Source organism: Somniosus microcephalus, chromosome 24 (assembly GCF_052327205.1).
Source record: "Somniosus microcephalus isolate GS21.2 chromosome 24, FLI_Smic_1.0, whole genome shotgun sequence".
Taxonomy (NCBI): Eukaryota; Metazoa; Chordata; class Chondrichthyes; order Squaliformes; family Somniosidae; genus Somniosus; species Somniosus microcephalus.
In genome coordinates this window covers 15,931,202-15,947,089 of record NC_141010.1, presented here as the reverse complement: position 1 = coordinate 15,947,089, position 15,888 = coordinate 15,931,202, and the positions used below count along the sequence as shown (strand labels likewise).

Here is a 15,888-nt window from a genome sequence, read left to right as displayed (position 1 = left end):
TGCTTTTATTTTCTCTTAACAAGGGAATGGTACATGATGCGGAAGGATCATAGAATCAAAGAAATTATAGCTCAGAAGGAGGCCATTTGGCCCATTGCTCCTGTGCAGGTGCTAGTTTTCCAACTGCAGCTACCTACTCTAATCTCATTTGTCAACCTTTATAGAATCTTAAAAAAAACAGAAAAGGAAATCGTGCAACCCTTGTTTAAACCTATTTTTTCTTTCTCTCTGCAGTGTCTATTCAACAGATGAAAACCTGATTGTTTCCCCTCTGTTGGGTAATGTTTGCTTTGCCAGTTCTCAGTACAGTATTTGCTTCACTCTGGGATCCTTTGCCAAGATCTATGCTGATACATATGGTGAGCATTAGTTATAATTAGAGATGACCGATAAACATTTGGCGCTTTTAACCTACAGATACTCGCTTTGTAATACTGGTCTATTGATTCTGGTCTGTTGCGTTCATTTGGCAAAAGTTTGAAGAACTGGCAAACATTAAGTATGTCTGTGTGAAATACATGGAATGTAGATAAACAATTTAGAATACAGAAGTTATTTAAAGCTAGCTCACGAGTGCAATCAAAAAGCCTAATAGGATACTGGGCTTCTTCAGAAGCGATCTAGAATATGAAAGTGTGGAAGAACTTCTGCAGTTATACGTAGCATTGATCAGAACTCATTTGGAATATTGTGCTCCATTTTGGGAATATTACCTTAAGAAAAATACTGACCTTGGAAGGCATCCAACGACAATTCATCAGTGTTAGTAGCTGAGGTGAAGAACCTTGCCTATGATGAGAGATTTGGTCATATATTCCCCAGAGATGAGGAGGTAAAGAGTTGCTTTGCTGAGGCATTGAAAATGATGAATGGATGGTTAAAAGAGAAATAACTCTTCTCTCTAGTCAGGAGATTTAGAACAAGAGGAAATCATTTTAGAATTAAAACTAATCTTAGAATTTGAACTAAATCAGTTAAAGTCACATTCAGGAAAAAAAAGCTCATTCACACATTGTGGAATACACAGTCCGAGAAGGCCGTAGATGCAGATTCAATTGAAGTATTTAAAAGGGAGGGAGATATTTAGGAATTAAATATTATAAGGGATATAGAGATAGGGCAGAGACTTGGATGATAAGGGTCTTCATTTTTCAAAGTTTTGGGTGTCATTGTGCAGAGATTCGAATATAAGAAACGCCAGGCCATTCACTGCATCGCCCACTCTATCCAAAGCGCATGTATGATTGTGGACTTTGAGTGCTGTGCACAGTTCTGGTCTCCATATTATAACAAGGATAGAGAGGCACTGGCGAAGGTGCAAAAAAGATTTGCAAAGATGATACCAGAACTGAGAGGTTATACCCATCAGGAAAGATTGAACAGACAAGGGCTCTTTTCTCCAGCAAAGAGAAGGCTTAGGGGTGACCTGATAGAGGTCTTTAAGAGTATGAAAGGGTTTGATAGGGTAGACATAGAGAAGATGTTTCCACTTGTGGGGGAGATCAAAACTAGGGCCCATAAAAATAAGATAGTCACTAATAAATGCATTAGTGAAATTCAGGAGAAACATATTTACCCAGAGAGTGGTAAGAATGTGGAATCACTACCATAAATTGAGGCAAATAGCATAGATGCATTTAAGGGGAAGCTAAATAAACTCAGGAGGGAGAAAGGAATAGAAGGATATGCTGATAGGGTTAAATGAAGAGGGGTTGGAAGAGGCTCGTGTGGAGCATGAACACTGGCATGTACCAGTTGGGCCAAATGGCCTGTTTCTGGGCTGTACTTTCTGTATAATTATATGGACTATCTTCATTTATCTGCTGACCTACTTTAGTTACTTTCCCTAGTTCCCCTGAAAAAAAATCAAGAAGTAGTATTAATATTGCTATCACACTCAATTCTGCAATTCAATAGCTATTAATCCAGTCTCCTTTAGGGGTGCCAGTTGATGCTGAATCGACTACCTTCTCTTCGCGTCTGTAAACTGGGAGATACAAACCCGGCCTCCGAAAAGTTCCTAACATCCGAGCATTTTAAATGCTTCTTTGCTTAGATGTTATGCATTACACAGCTGGTAAATCGGCCTGCTCCACTGATCTGAGCATTCTATTCAGGAGATGTGCCAGACAAATGTTGCTCTTGTGGTTGTCTCGGGTGCCTCTGGCAGAGGCCTGGAAGCAAATCGGCTGCCCCCATGTCCTCTTGGCTGAGGAAAGTTTAAAGAACAAGAATGAGATATTCTATATTAAAGGTTTTGCGTGCGTAACACTATAATATTGTGGATTCCCTTTGATCAATCAAATCACAGAACCAGCAGCTGTAGTCTTTCCAATCAGTCACATCCCCGAACAACAAAGCAAACCGAACCAGGAGAGCCACGAGACCAGGAACCAGAGGCTAATCCTAGCACCATCTCTGTAGTGCTGTTGCTAACTAGTTGAACAACAAAAACAATTGCTTACATTCTATGAGGGGAAAATTTTTTTTGCATGTGACTGCCACAAGAGTTCCTCATCCACTGTATTTTATGCTCCTAAAAATAGAACTTGTATTATAAACACTTCATTCAGGAAAAGCTATATCTACCCATAACCCCACTTTCCAATTGTTGTAACCACTTTCCCATGCACTCTGATGTATCATGCCAGGCTTTATGAGCATCCTGATCTCAGGTACACACTCCCTTTTGCACCATTCATCATCAAATACCATCTCCACCCAACCACGCGCACACACGTGCTGCCACAGCTTCGCCATTTCTCCCTCACCCCCAAGGCTGGGACTCCCTGATTGCCCAAACTTGACATCATTCCCCAAATCCAGACCCACTATTCTGTTCCCTGAACCCAACTCTGCTGCAACAGACTAATTTCTTCTCCGCGTAGTGCCAGGTAGGCATCCAGCGAAGAAATTTAAAGTTTGTGAGACACATGCAACGAGTGTACAGAACAGAGAGTGAAAAGGAATTGTAGAGGGAAAGTGTTGCAGGCATACAGAGACAGTCGAAATAAGAGATGGCGAGGCACTAATTGGAGATTGCAAAATAGGTTTATTAATTGACCACAAACATTAGAGAATCAACAAATTTTCTAAAAAGTATATATATTTTCATTTACAGCTGTTGCTTGCCTGGTTTTGATTACGGTCCAAAATGTACGAAGAGATGTTTCAGAAAAATTTCTCAATTTTTAAAAAATATTTTCTTTGCAGGAGACATTAACTATATGGAGTTTGCAAAGCGTCTATGGGGTGACATTTACTTTAACCCAAAAACGTAAGTTTAAACTCACTCAAGTTGTTTCTTATCGTTGTGATCCTACAACTGAATTTTTACACTGTATGTTGATAGATATTTTTGCTCCTTTGTTTAAAAAAAAAAAAAAAATTGTGCTCATGAGGGTGAGGGATGGACCTTTTCCCATTCCAGGAATACAGGTCAGTTATAGCACGGATACAGAGTAAAGTTCTCTCTTTGCTCCAACAACGTGCCTCTGCCCCAACCTCAGAAGAGCAACCCCATCTTCATTCTCAGGATATGGGCATCGCTTGCAAGTTCAGCATCTATGCCCAACCCTAGTTGCCCTTGAGAAGGCGTGGTGAGCCTTCTTGAATCCCTGCATCCATGTGGTGTAGGTACTTGTTGTGTATTTTGAATGTGTATTAGAATTGTCCCACGTGGGATACCGTAGTGGTGATTTGCAGTGCACTATGGGAAATGTAGTGCATTGAGTGAAGAAGCACATTGTAAATAAAATGGCCGTTAACTAAACTCTCCACCCCGGAGTCCTTCTTAATTGTTATATATGGTAAGGGTATAAAACCCCTTGAGACACAACAAAACTGGCGACGAGGACGACAGACTTGCGCATCACTTCGCACTGGAATCGGCAATGTTTAAAGTAAGAAGTTCCTGTCTTTTCTTAATGGCGCGCCCGCAGTTTAGTGCTGATGCAATCGCCTCGTAAAGGTGGCGGATCGTGTGTTACACAAATAAGAAGGGGGAGAGTAACAATACAGTGAAACGAAGTGGAGGAAAAGGACTGTAAAAATTTTTTTAAAAAGTGGGGGGAAAAATGGCTATGCTAACCGGAGCGTTTGGACCATTTGATGAAACGGCGGAGCAGTGGAGTGCTTATACAGAGCGTTTCGGATTTTTCGTGACTGCAAATGGCATTAAAGATGACGTGAAAGTGGCGACGTTCCTCCGTGTGATCGGAGCAAAAACATTTGGCTTGTTACGGAGTTTGATGCACCCGGATAAGCCCGGCGCTAAGACATATGATCAGATTGTGGAAGTTTTGGAAACACATTTCGCACCCAAGCTGCTGTTGATTGCCGAGAGGTTCAGGTTTCACAAACGAAACCAATGAGAGGGTGAGTCCATAGCCGACTATGTTGCAGTACTAAAGAAGCTAACTGAGCATTGTGAGTTGGGTGAAACTCTAAATGACACTGTCCGTGATAGGTTTGTGTGTGGATTAAGATGTGAAGCAACACAGAAGCGCTTACGACTGACAAACTGACGCTTAAATCAGCAGTGGAGCTCGCTGTGTCTATGGAGTTAGCAGCTAAAGATGCACAGCTGTTGGGGGCTGCAACAAGAGTGCACAGGGTAGCAGCTACACCGGATAAGCATGCAAGGGGCGCCAGAGAGTGTTACAGATGTGGAAGGTCAGGTCATCAGCCATCTGACTGCTGGTGTAAAGACCTGACCTGTCGGAAATGTGAAAAGAAAGGACACATTGAACGTGTGTGTAAAGGGCAAAGCAAACAATCCTACACAGAGAGACACAAAAACAAACAAGGAAACACATCCAACTGGCGTTCTAAAAAGAAAAACCTACACATGGTGAAACAAGAACAGGAAGACAGTGACACAGACTCTGATGGGGAGCTGAATCTCCATGTGTTAACGATGAATGGAGGCTCATCAGGCTATGGAGTCACTCCACTACTAGAGGGAATACTGGTCAAAATGGAGCTGGATACGGGGGCCGCTGTCTCCTTGATTTCAGAGAAGCTATTCAAAGAAAAACTGAACCACCTATCACTGACGCTGGCCAAGCTCATCTTAAAGACCTACACTGGGGAAACAGTCCCAATGCTGGGTAAGACGGAGGTCAAGGTGGAGCTTAATGGCCAAACCGTGATGCTGCCAGTTTACGTGGTCAAGGGTGACTATCCATCCCTGATGGGCAGGCCATGGTTGGAGAAAATTCATCTGGATTGGAAAAAAGTGAATGCGGTGTCAGTCGAGGAGGCGGGGCTAGCGGCAGTGTTGACAAAGCATGCGGCTGTCTTTGACGGAGAATTGGGGAGTATGAAGGGGATTACGGTCAAACTCAAGGTGAAGCCTGACAGCCAGCCACACTTCCTGAAGGCCAGGAACGTTCCCTACGCCCTCAGACCAAAGGTGGAGGCTGACCTGGAGTGTCTGGTCAAGATAGGGGTCCTGGTGCCGGTTTCGCACAGTGAGTGGGCCACGCCCGTGGTACCAGTGATGAAGAGTGACGGCGCGGTTCGCTTATGTGGAGATTTCAAAGTAACAGTGAATCCTGTGCTCTCAGCTGAACAGTACCCCCTCCCCATCTTTGAAGATCTTTTCGCGGGTCTAGCAGGCGGTCCGAAGTTTAGCAAGATTGATCTATGCCAAGCCTACTTGCAGATCATGTAGAAGAGGACTCGCAGAAGTACCTCACCATCACCACCCACAAGGGCCTCTACAGGTACTGCCGCCTACCCTTTGGTATAACGTCAGCACCAGCATTGTTTCAGTGGGCTATGGACCAGATCTTAAGCGGCATTCCAGGGGTACAATGTTATCTCGACGATATCCTTGTCACAGGAAAGGACGACAACGAGCATCTGCAGAACCTGACGAAGACACTGGGAAGACTTGAAGAATATGGCTTACGCGTTCGCAAGGACAAATGCGAATTTTTCAAGCCATCAGTGGAGTACCTAGGCCATGTCATCGACGCGGACGGCCTACACACAGCACCGTCGAAAGTGAAAGCCATTGCCGACGCTCCTGCACCTACAAATGTCGGCCAGCTGCGGTCATTCTTAGGTCTCCTGAACTATTACGGAAAGTTTATTCCACAGCTGGCATCACTGTTGAAGCCATTACATGAGTTGCTGTGTCAGGGCAAGGCCTGGGCGTGGACGAAGGAGTGCGAAGCTGCATTCAAGAAAGCAAAAGCAGCTTTGACTGACCCCAGAGTGTTGACGCACTTCGACCCGCCGTTGCAGATTCAGCTGGCCTGTGACGCGTCGCCTTATGGCGTCGGCGCGGTCGTGTCCCACATCTTTCCCTCAGGCGAAGAGAAGCCGATTGCATTCGCGTCAAGGTCCCTGAGCAAGGCGGAGGTGAAATACCCGCAGATCGAAAAAGAGGCTTTGGGCATCATCTTCGGAATCAAAAAGTTCCATCACTACTTGTTCGGAAGGAAATTCACCTTGCTGACGGATCATCATCCTCTGACATCGATCTTTGGTCCACACACAGGAATACCCTCCCTGGCAGCGTGCAGGATGCAGCGCTGGGCGCTGATGTTAAGCGCTCACAATTACAACATCAAATACCGGAGGTCAGCAGCACATGGCGATGCGGACGGATTGTCAAGACTTCCGCTGCCTGTGCCCTCTGAAGGCTGTGAGCAGAAGATTTTCTACTTTGACATGATGAGCAATGCCCCGGTCACGGCCCGGCAGGTCAAGAAAGAGACCAGAGTGGACCCTACGCTATCCAAGGTACTAGATCGGGTGATGCGAGGAGATGGATCACGGGTGTCAGACGCACCACCTGAGCTCCTACCTTACCTGTCAAGAGGGAAGGAGTTGTCTGTCACGTCAGGATGCCTCCTTTGGGGCATGCGAGTGATCATACCACCAAAGCTGCGGAAACATGTCCTCAACGAGCTGCAGTCAGGACATTGTGGTATTGCCCGGATGAAGGAGCTGGCACGAAGCTACTTCTGGTGGCCCGGTCTGGATCATGAAATTGAAGTTGAAGCGAAATCATGCCCATCATGCGAGACAACCAGGGATACGCCAAGAGCAGTGCCACTGCATCCATGGGAATGGCCGGCGACACCGTGGCAACGGATCCATCTGGACTTCGCGGGACCAGTGGAAGGAGCGATGTTCTTGGTCGCGGTGGACTCCCATTCCAAATGGCCGGAGGTTGCAGTAATGTCCACTACCACTACGGAGAAAACCATCGAGACTCAGATGTTCAGGCGATTTGGTCTGCCGGAGCAGATCGTAACCGACAATGGAACACAGTTCACATCCTAGGAGATGGAGGAGTTCCTCAAAAGCAATGGAATCCAGCACACGTTCTCCGCGCCTTATCATCCATCCACGAATGGATTGGCGGAGAGATTTGTCAGAACGCTGAAACGCGCGTTGAAAGCTGCAAGAAGTGATGCTCCTCTAAGGCAGCGCCTGAATGCTTTCTTGCTGAAATACCGAAACACGCCTCGTGCTACGACTGGAGCATCTCCTGCTTACCTACTCATGGGAAGGCAGCTACGGACACGCCTTGACCTGCTGAGGCCAACGTCCACAGAAGCAGTGGTGCATGCCAATTAGCAGGATCAAGTCAGCAGACGAGCTCAGAGGTCCAAAGAACGACACTTTGTGGTGGGGGGGCAAAGTCCTCGCGCGTAACTACACCACCCCAGAGCGGTGGGTCCTGGCTACGGTCATTCAAAAGACGGGCCCTGTTTCATACTGAGTCCGCACCGGAGACGACCGAACATGGAGACGGCATGTAGACCAGTTACTGCCAAGACAGTCGCCACAGGTAACCCAAGAAACAGAGGATCAAGGACCTGCTGGGGGCTCCAGCAGGGACTGGTCGTCCGACCCTGAGACGGTGGCACCATCCACTCTTGTGCCATCGAGGGAGGAAGCCACGCCTGCAGGGTCACGGGAGAGCTAGCCAGAGCCTGCTCCTGAGACTAGGTGTTACCCCCAAAGAGAAAGGCAGCCTCCAGAGCTAGTTAGTGCTAACCTGTGTGCATGGGGCAGAATAATCCCCAGGGTTAGTGGAATGTAGAGGCAGTCTACCCTCTCTTCCAAAGTTAGTCATTTTCAGTTATTCTGTTTTGTGGACATTCTATTTTAAGGGGGAGGAAATATGTTGTGTATTTTGAATGTGTATTAGAATTGTCCCACATGGGATACCGTAGTGGTGATTTGCAATGCACTATGGGAAATGTGCATTGAGTGAAGTAGCACATTGTAAATAAAATGGCCAGTAACTAAACTCTCCACCCCGGAGTCCTTCTTAATTGTTATATATGGTAAGGGTATAAAACCCCTTGAGACACAACAGTACTCCTGCAATGCTATTAGGTAGGGAGTTCCAGGATTTTGATCCCGAGACAGTGAAGAAATGGCAATATATGTTCAAGGCGGGATGGTGTGTGACCTTTGAGGTTCCCATGCACCTGCTGCCCTTGTTCTTCTAGGTGGTAGAAGTCGCGGGTTTGGGAGGTATTGCCGAAGAAGCCTTGGCGAGTTGCTGCAATGCATCTTGTAGATGGCACACGGTACGCTGGTGGTGGAGGGAGTGGATGTTTAAGGTGGTGGATGGGGTGCCAATCAAGCGGGCTGCTTTGCCCTGGATAGTGTCAAGCTTCTTGAGTGTTGTTGGAGCTACACTCATCCAGGCAAGTGGAGAGTATTCCATCACACTCCTGACTTGTGCCTTGTAGATGGTGGAAAGGCTTTGGAGAGTCAGGAGATGAGACACTCGTCCCAGAATACCCAGCCTCTGACCTGTTCTTGTAGCCACAGTATTTATGTGGCTGGTCCAGTTAAGTTTCTGGTCAGTGGTGACCCCCAGGATGTTAATGGTGGGGAATTTGGTGATGGTAATGCCGTTAAATGTCAAGTGGCGGTGGTTAGACTCTCGCATGTTGGAGATAGTCATTGCCTGGCACTTGTGTGGCGCGAATGTTATTTTCCACTTATGAGCCCAAGCCTGAATGTCATCCAGGTCTTGCGGCATGCGGGCATGGACTGCTTCATTATCTAAGAAGTTGGTGTGGTAAACCACTGTTATACCTGCCTGTATGGGTGTTTGTATTCCACTGTGTATATGTCTGTACATGCCTCGGCTGACTCCTCCCACAAGTCCAGAATAAACTCGAGGCACACCTTCATTCTCTTGTTAATAAAAGCCTGTTAGTTACTCGCTTAACCTCAGTCTTTTGGGTAATTGATAGCGCATCAGTTTTTTTAACAAGATTTTTATAATGGAGAAGATCCTCACACTAGCATGCCTGGACTTAGACCATCGGGAGGCGGATGCATCCACCAAGTTTGCTCACTGGCTTAGGTGCTTTGAAAAATTCCTGATCGCCTCCGCTGCAACGGTCAAATCGGATGAGGACAAACTGGATGTCCTGACCGCCAAAGTGAACCACCGAGCGTACTCGGTCATCCAGGACGCGACCTCGTACACGGCTGCTCTCAAGCTCCTCAAGGACCAGTACACGCGCCCAGTGAACGAGGTGTACGCCAGGCACCTCCTGGGGAGTCGTAAACAACAACCTGGGGAATCGACCGAGGAATACCTTCAGGCACTGTCTGTGCTTGGCCGGGCCTGTGGTTGTAAGGATGTAAAGGCCGTCGTGTATACAGAGGAACTTATCCGGGACGCTTTTGTAGCGGGCCACAGGTCCAATTACACCCGACAGCGACTGTTGGAGCAGAGTGACCTCGACCTCAACAAGGCCTCTGAACTCGTACTATCATTGGACGCAGCCTACCAGGGCATGGATGCCTACTCCTCTGCACCGTGGACGCCGCGGGGAACGACAGCCTGGGACACGGTAGGACCGTCTCATAGCACCGTGCCACCCCAGCCGCATCCCAGCAACGGCCCAACTACCGCAGCAGTGTCCCAAGTCCAGAAATGCTACTTCTGTGGCCAGGCCAAACACCCCAGAGCGCGCTGCCCGGCGAAAAATGCGATCTGCTCAGGCTGCGGGAAGAAGGGACACTACGCCAGCGTCTGCAGGGCCAAAGCCACCCCGAACCCCAGCAGCGCCGCGTGTGGGCCGTACGGGCCGCCATCTTGGGCCTCCCCAGCCATGTGCGAACCACCGGAACAGCAGCCATTTTGGACGCCTCCAGCCGCATGGGGATCATGGACGCCGCCATCTTGGACGCCAGCCGGGACGCAGCAGGCCCCCAACACCGCCTCATCTGATACTCGCAGCGACACACCGACCCCTACGCTGGCCTCCGTTACGCTGGACCAAGCGAGACCGCACCAACTGGCCCGGTCCACAATGGACATTAAGGTAAATGGTCACGAAACAACCTGCCTTTTTGACTCTGGGAGCACGGAGAGCTTCATCCACCCCGACACAGTGCAGCGTTGCTCTCTCCCAGTCCTGCCTGCGCACCAGCGGATTTCTATGGCCTCCGAGTCCCAGTCGGCGGACATTGGCGGCTACTGCGTGGTGACACTCTTAGTAGACAGGACTGTGTACGATAATTTTAAACTTCTGGTCCTGCCCCACCTCTGCGCTGCCGTTCTACTGGGGTTAGATTTTCAGTGCCACCTTAAAAGTGTTACGATGGCGTACGGTGGACCCCTCCCCCCACTCTCAGTCCGCAGCCAGCAGCTTCCAAATTGCCCGCCGCGCACCAGGTGCAACCTCTCCACACTCAGAGTCACCCCCCCCCCCCCCCCCCCCCCCCACTGTTTGCTAACCTCACCCCCGACTGTAAGCCCATCGCCACAAAGAGCAGGCGATACAGTGCCGGGGACAGGGTTTTCATTAAAACCGAAGTGGAGCGGCTCCTGAAGGAGGGGATTATTGAGGGCAGCACCAGCCCCTGGCGAGCCCAGGTTGTGGTCGTTAAGACCGGCGAGAAGCAGCGCCTGGTCATCGACTACAGCCAGACAATAAATCGCTACACCCTGCTGGACGCTTACCCACTCCCCCGCATAGCTGATATGGTCAACCAGATCGCGCAGTACCGCGTCTTCTCGACCATTGACCTGAAATCAGCGTACCACCAGCTCCCTATCCGCCCTGAGGACTGCCAGTATATTGCTTTTGAGGCAAACGGCCGCCTCTATCACTTCCTTAGGGTTCCCTTTGGCGTCACCAACGGGGTCTCCGTCTTCCAAAGGGAGATGAACCGGATGGTCGATCAAAATGCGTTGCAGGCCACTTTCCCATATCTGGACAATGTGACCATCTGCGGCCATGACTTGCAGGACCATGACGCAAACCTCGAAAAATTCCTCTGCACCGCCCAACTCCTGAACCTGACGTATAACAAGGAGAAGTGCATATTCCGCACAACCCGCCTCGCCATCCTTGGCTGTGTTGTGGAACACGGAGTCATCGGTCCCGACCCCGATCGGATGCGTCCCCCTATGGAACTCCCACTGCCTCAAGGTCCTGAAGAGGTGCCTAGGGTTTTTCTCCTATTACGCCCAGTGGGTCCCCTACTATGCGGACAAGGCCCGTCCGCTGATCAAGTCCACCTCTTTTCCCTTGACGGCAGAGGCCCGCTTAGCCTTCCACCGTATCAAGGAAGACATTGCCAAAGCCACCATGCACGCAGTGGACGAATCCATCCCCTTCCAGGTGGAAAGCGACGCGTCCGACTTTGCCCTGGCCGCTACCCTTAATCAGGCGGGGAGACCCGTGGCCTTCTTTTCACGAACCCTCCAGGGCCCGGAGACCAGACACTCCGCTGTTGAGAAGGAGGCCCAGGCTATTGTGGAGGCTGTGCGTCATTGGAGGCACTACCTGGCCGGAAAACGATTTACCCTGCTCACTGACCAGCGTTCAGTTGCTTTTATGTTTAACAACAAGCAGAGGGGCAAAATCAAAAACGACAAGATCTTGAGGTGGAGAATCGAACTTTCCACCTACAATTACGAGATCTTGTACCGGCCCAGGAAGCTCAATGAACCCCCGGATGCTCTATCGCGTGGCACCTGCGCCAGCGCGCAGATCGATAGACTGCGGGCCCTCCACAATGACCTCTGCCACCCGGGGGTCACCAGGTTCTTCCACTTCATCAAGGCCCGCAACCTGCCTTACTCCATTGAGGAGGTCAGGACCATGACCAGGAACTGCCAAGTCTGCGCTGAGTGCAAACCGCACTTTTATAGACCAGACAGGGCTCACCTGATAAAAGCCACTCGCCCCTTCGAGCGCCTGAGCGTTGATTTTAAAGGGCCTCTCCCCTCCTCCGACCGCAATGTGTACTTCCTCAACATTATTGATGAGCACTCCCGTTTCCCGTTCGCCATCCCCTGCCCGGACATGACCAGTGCCACGGTCATTAAATGTCTGAACGACCTCTTCACCCTGTTCGGTTTCCCCAGCTATATCCATAGCGACCGGGGCTCATCGTTTATGAGTGACGAACTCCGCCAGTACCTGCTCGCTAGGGGTATTGCCACAAGCAGGACCACCAGTTACAACCCCCGGGGGAACGGACAGGTGGAAAGAGAGAATGCGACAGTTTGGAAGGCCGCCCTGCTAGCCTTAAAGTCTAGGGGCCTTCCGACCTCCCGCTGGCAGGATGTGCTCCCCGATGTGCTCCACTCTATTCGGTCACTGCTCTGCACTGCCACTAACGCCACCCCTCATGAGAAAATGTTTGTCTTCCCAAGGAAGTCCACATCGGGGACATCGCTACCGCCATGGCTGACGTCCCCAGGGCTGGTCCTACTGAGAAGACACGTGAGGACCCATAAAATGGACCCCCTGGTCGAGAGGGTCAACCTCCTCCACGCCAACCCCCAGTATGCTTACATTGCGTACCCGGACGGGCGGGAGGACACAGTCTCCATACGAGACCTCGCACCCTCGGGGGCCCCAGTTACCCACTACCACCCCCCCCCCCCCCCACGATCCAATATCCAACCCCAGCAGACGGCACGCTTGGGCCCCGCGACCCGCTCGACACCCACGAGGACTACACACCAGTGCCCCAGCCTACGCGGGACTCGACGCCGGAAGCTTCACTACCCCTGCCGTCGCCACGTCGATCACAGCGGCAGACAAGACCTCCGGAGAGACTCCAATACACAAACTTTTAATACACTTCACCCCGCCGGACTCATTTTTAAACAAGGGGTGAATGTGGTAAACCACTGTTATACCTGCCTGTGTGGGTGTTTGTATTCCACTGTGTACATGTCTGTACATGCCTCGGCTGACTCCTCCCACAAGTCCGGGTATAAAGGTGACTGCTCCACAGTCCCTCTGTATTCTGGACTGGTCGACCACTCGAGGCACACCTTCATTCTCTTGTTAATAAAAGCCTGTTAGTTACTCGCTTAACCTCAGTCTTTTGGGTAATTGATAGCGCATCAGTTGGGAATGGAACTGAACACTGTGCAAACATCAGCAAACATCCCTACTTCTGACCTTCTGATGGAGGGAAGGTCATTGATGAAGCAGCTGAGGATGGTTGGGCCTAGGTCACTGCCCTGAGGAACTCCTGCAGCGATGTCCTGGGGCTGAGATGATTGACCTCCAACAACTACAACCATCTTCCTTTGTGCTACGTATGACTCCAGCCATTAGAGAGTTTTCCCCCTGATTCCCATTAGGGCTCCTTGATGCCACACTCGGCCAAATGCTGCCTATATGTCAAGGGCAGTCACTCTCACCTCATCTCTGGAATTCAGCTCTTTTGTCCATGTTTGGACCAAGACTATAATGAGGTCTGGAGCCGAGTGGTCCTGGCAGAACCCAAACTGAGCATCAGTGAGCAGGTTATTGGCGAGCAAGTGCCGCTTGAAAGCACTGTCGACAACACCTTCCATCACTTTGCTGATGATTGAGAGTAGACTGATGGTGTGGTAAGTGGCTGAATTGGATTTGTCTTGCTTTTTGTGGCCAGGACATATCTGGGCAGTTTTCCACATTGCCGGGTGGATGCCAGTGTTGTAGCTGTACTGGAACAGCTTGGCTAGAGGCACGGCTAGTTCTGGAGCACAAGTCTTCAGCACGATAGCCGGGATGTTGTCGGGGCCCATAGCCTTTGCTGTATCCAGTGCGCTCAGCCATTTTTTGATATCACGTGGAGTGAATCGATTAGTTGAAGACTGGCTTCTGTGATGGTGGAGACCTCAGGAGGAGGCTAATATGGATCATCCACTCGGCACTTCTGGCTGAAGATGGTTGCAAATGCTTCAGCCTTGTCTTTTGTACCCGTGTGCTGTGCTCCGCCATCATTGAGAATGGGGCTATTCATGGAGCCTCCTCCTCCCGTTAGTTGTTTAATTGTCCACCACCATTCACAACTGGATTTGGCAGGATTGCAGAGCTTTGATCTGATCCGTTGATTGTGGGATCACTTAGCTCTGTTTGTAGCATGCTGCTTCCGCTGTTTAGCATGCATGTAGTCCTGTGTTGCAGCTTCCCCAGGTTGGCACCTCATTTTTAGGTACGCCTGGTGCTGCTCCTTGCATGCTCTTCTGCACTCATTGAACCAGGATTGGTCCCCTGGCTTGATGGTAATGGTAGAGTGAGGGATATGCCGGGCCGTGAGGTTGAAGATTGTGGTGGAATACAATTCTGCTGCTGCTGATGGCCCACAGCACCTCATGGATGCCCAGTTTTGAGCTGCTAGATCTGTTCTGAATCTATCCCATTTAGCACGGTGGTAGTGCCACACAACACGATGGAGGGTGTCCTCGGTGTGAAGACAGGACTTCGCCTCCACAAGGACTGTGCGGTGGTCACTGCTACCAATGCTTTGTCCTGGATGGTGTTAAGTTTCTTAGTTGTTGATGCAGCTGCACCCATCCAGGCAAAAACTAACCTCTAATGAACCTCAGGATTTATAGCTGCTATAATTTGCAGATTTAAAGGGACTGACAAACTTAAAACCCCTTCCCACCTTCCCAGCAGAATAGTAGATTGTGTGCTACATAACGTTTCTGTGAAGTATCCAATACCACTGGAGACCGCCAACATTTCAATGAATCACTAGTAATGGGATGTGGTCTGTTAGTAAGCAATCTTAAGGATGCATTTACATTACAATTACAGCCTTGGTGTGAGCAGTTTTACTTTGCACCTACATTACAGGTATGGATCCTAAATCTGGAGCTCAACCTGACACCAGAACCAAGTGAATGAGACTCCCTTGAGGATGGAATCTCCAGTGACTTCGCTCCAGGTTCGGGTTGGGCTCAGATGCCAGAATTACAAGTTTAACATCAGCACAGTCTACAAATGGCTTTTCATTAATGTTAAACTTGTGGTATAAATGCATTCGAGGAGATTCACTGGGCCCACTGGCACACCTTCTAGTGGGTAGCTATAGAGGGTCATTGATCCAAGAGTTGGTTCTTAGCAGCCCTCTTAGTGCAAAAAGGGAAAAGCAAGAATATGTAAATGGACTTTTTAAATGCATATTTCAAAGAGCTTAGGACATGAATTAACTTGTTAAACATTCTTTTTAATCTAATTTCTTGTTAAATTATAAATTTTCAAAATTGATTTCCAGCTAATGCACACAAAAATACATTCTCCTTTCAGACGGAAGTTTACTAAGAAGGCACCAACCAGTAACTCTCAGAGAAGTTTTGTAGAGTTTGTCCTGGAGCCTGTCTATAAGATTCTTTCTCAGGTATGTTTCGCAAAATTGTGTTGTTGGCACATTACATAATAGAAACAGTAGATGGTTGACTGTAATTACACGGCAATAATATAGTCTACGGTAAAATACTGCAGATGTTGGAAGTCTGAAACAAAAACAAAATGCTGGGAACACTCAGTAGGTCAGTCCGCCTCTGTGGAAAGAACAGACAAGTTAGTATTTTGAGCATGGCACTTTCTTCAAAGCTTTTAGTCAAGCGGTTCTGATGACATT

General features: G+C 49.2%; 1 protein-coding gene across 3 annotated transcripts in view; it reads left to right on the top strand.

Annotated features, from left to right (window-relative positions):
- Window positions 1-15,888, top strand: part of eftud2 (elongation factor Tu GTP binding domain containing 2) — a 69,253-nt gene that overhangs the window by 24,541 nt on the left and 28,824 nt on the right. For all 3 annotated transcript variants that reach the window (XM_085966262.1, XM_085966261.1, XM_085966263.1), the window contains exons 11-13: window positions 235-359; window positions 3,214-3,277; window positions 15,555-15,645. In XM_085966262.1, coding sequence (XP_085822388.1) covers window positions 235-359; window positions 3,214-3,277; window positions 15,555-15,645 — 280 coding nt within the window. The remainder of the gene's footprint in view (window positions 1-234; window positions 360-3,213; window positions 3,278-15,554; window positions 15,646-15,888) is intronic.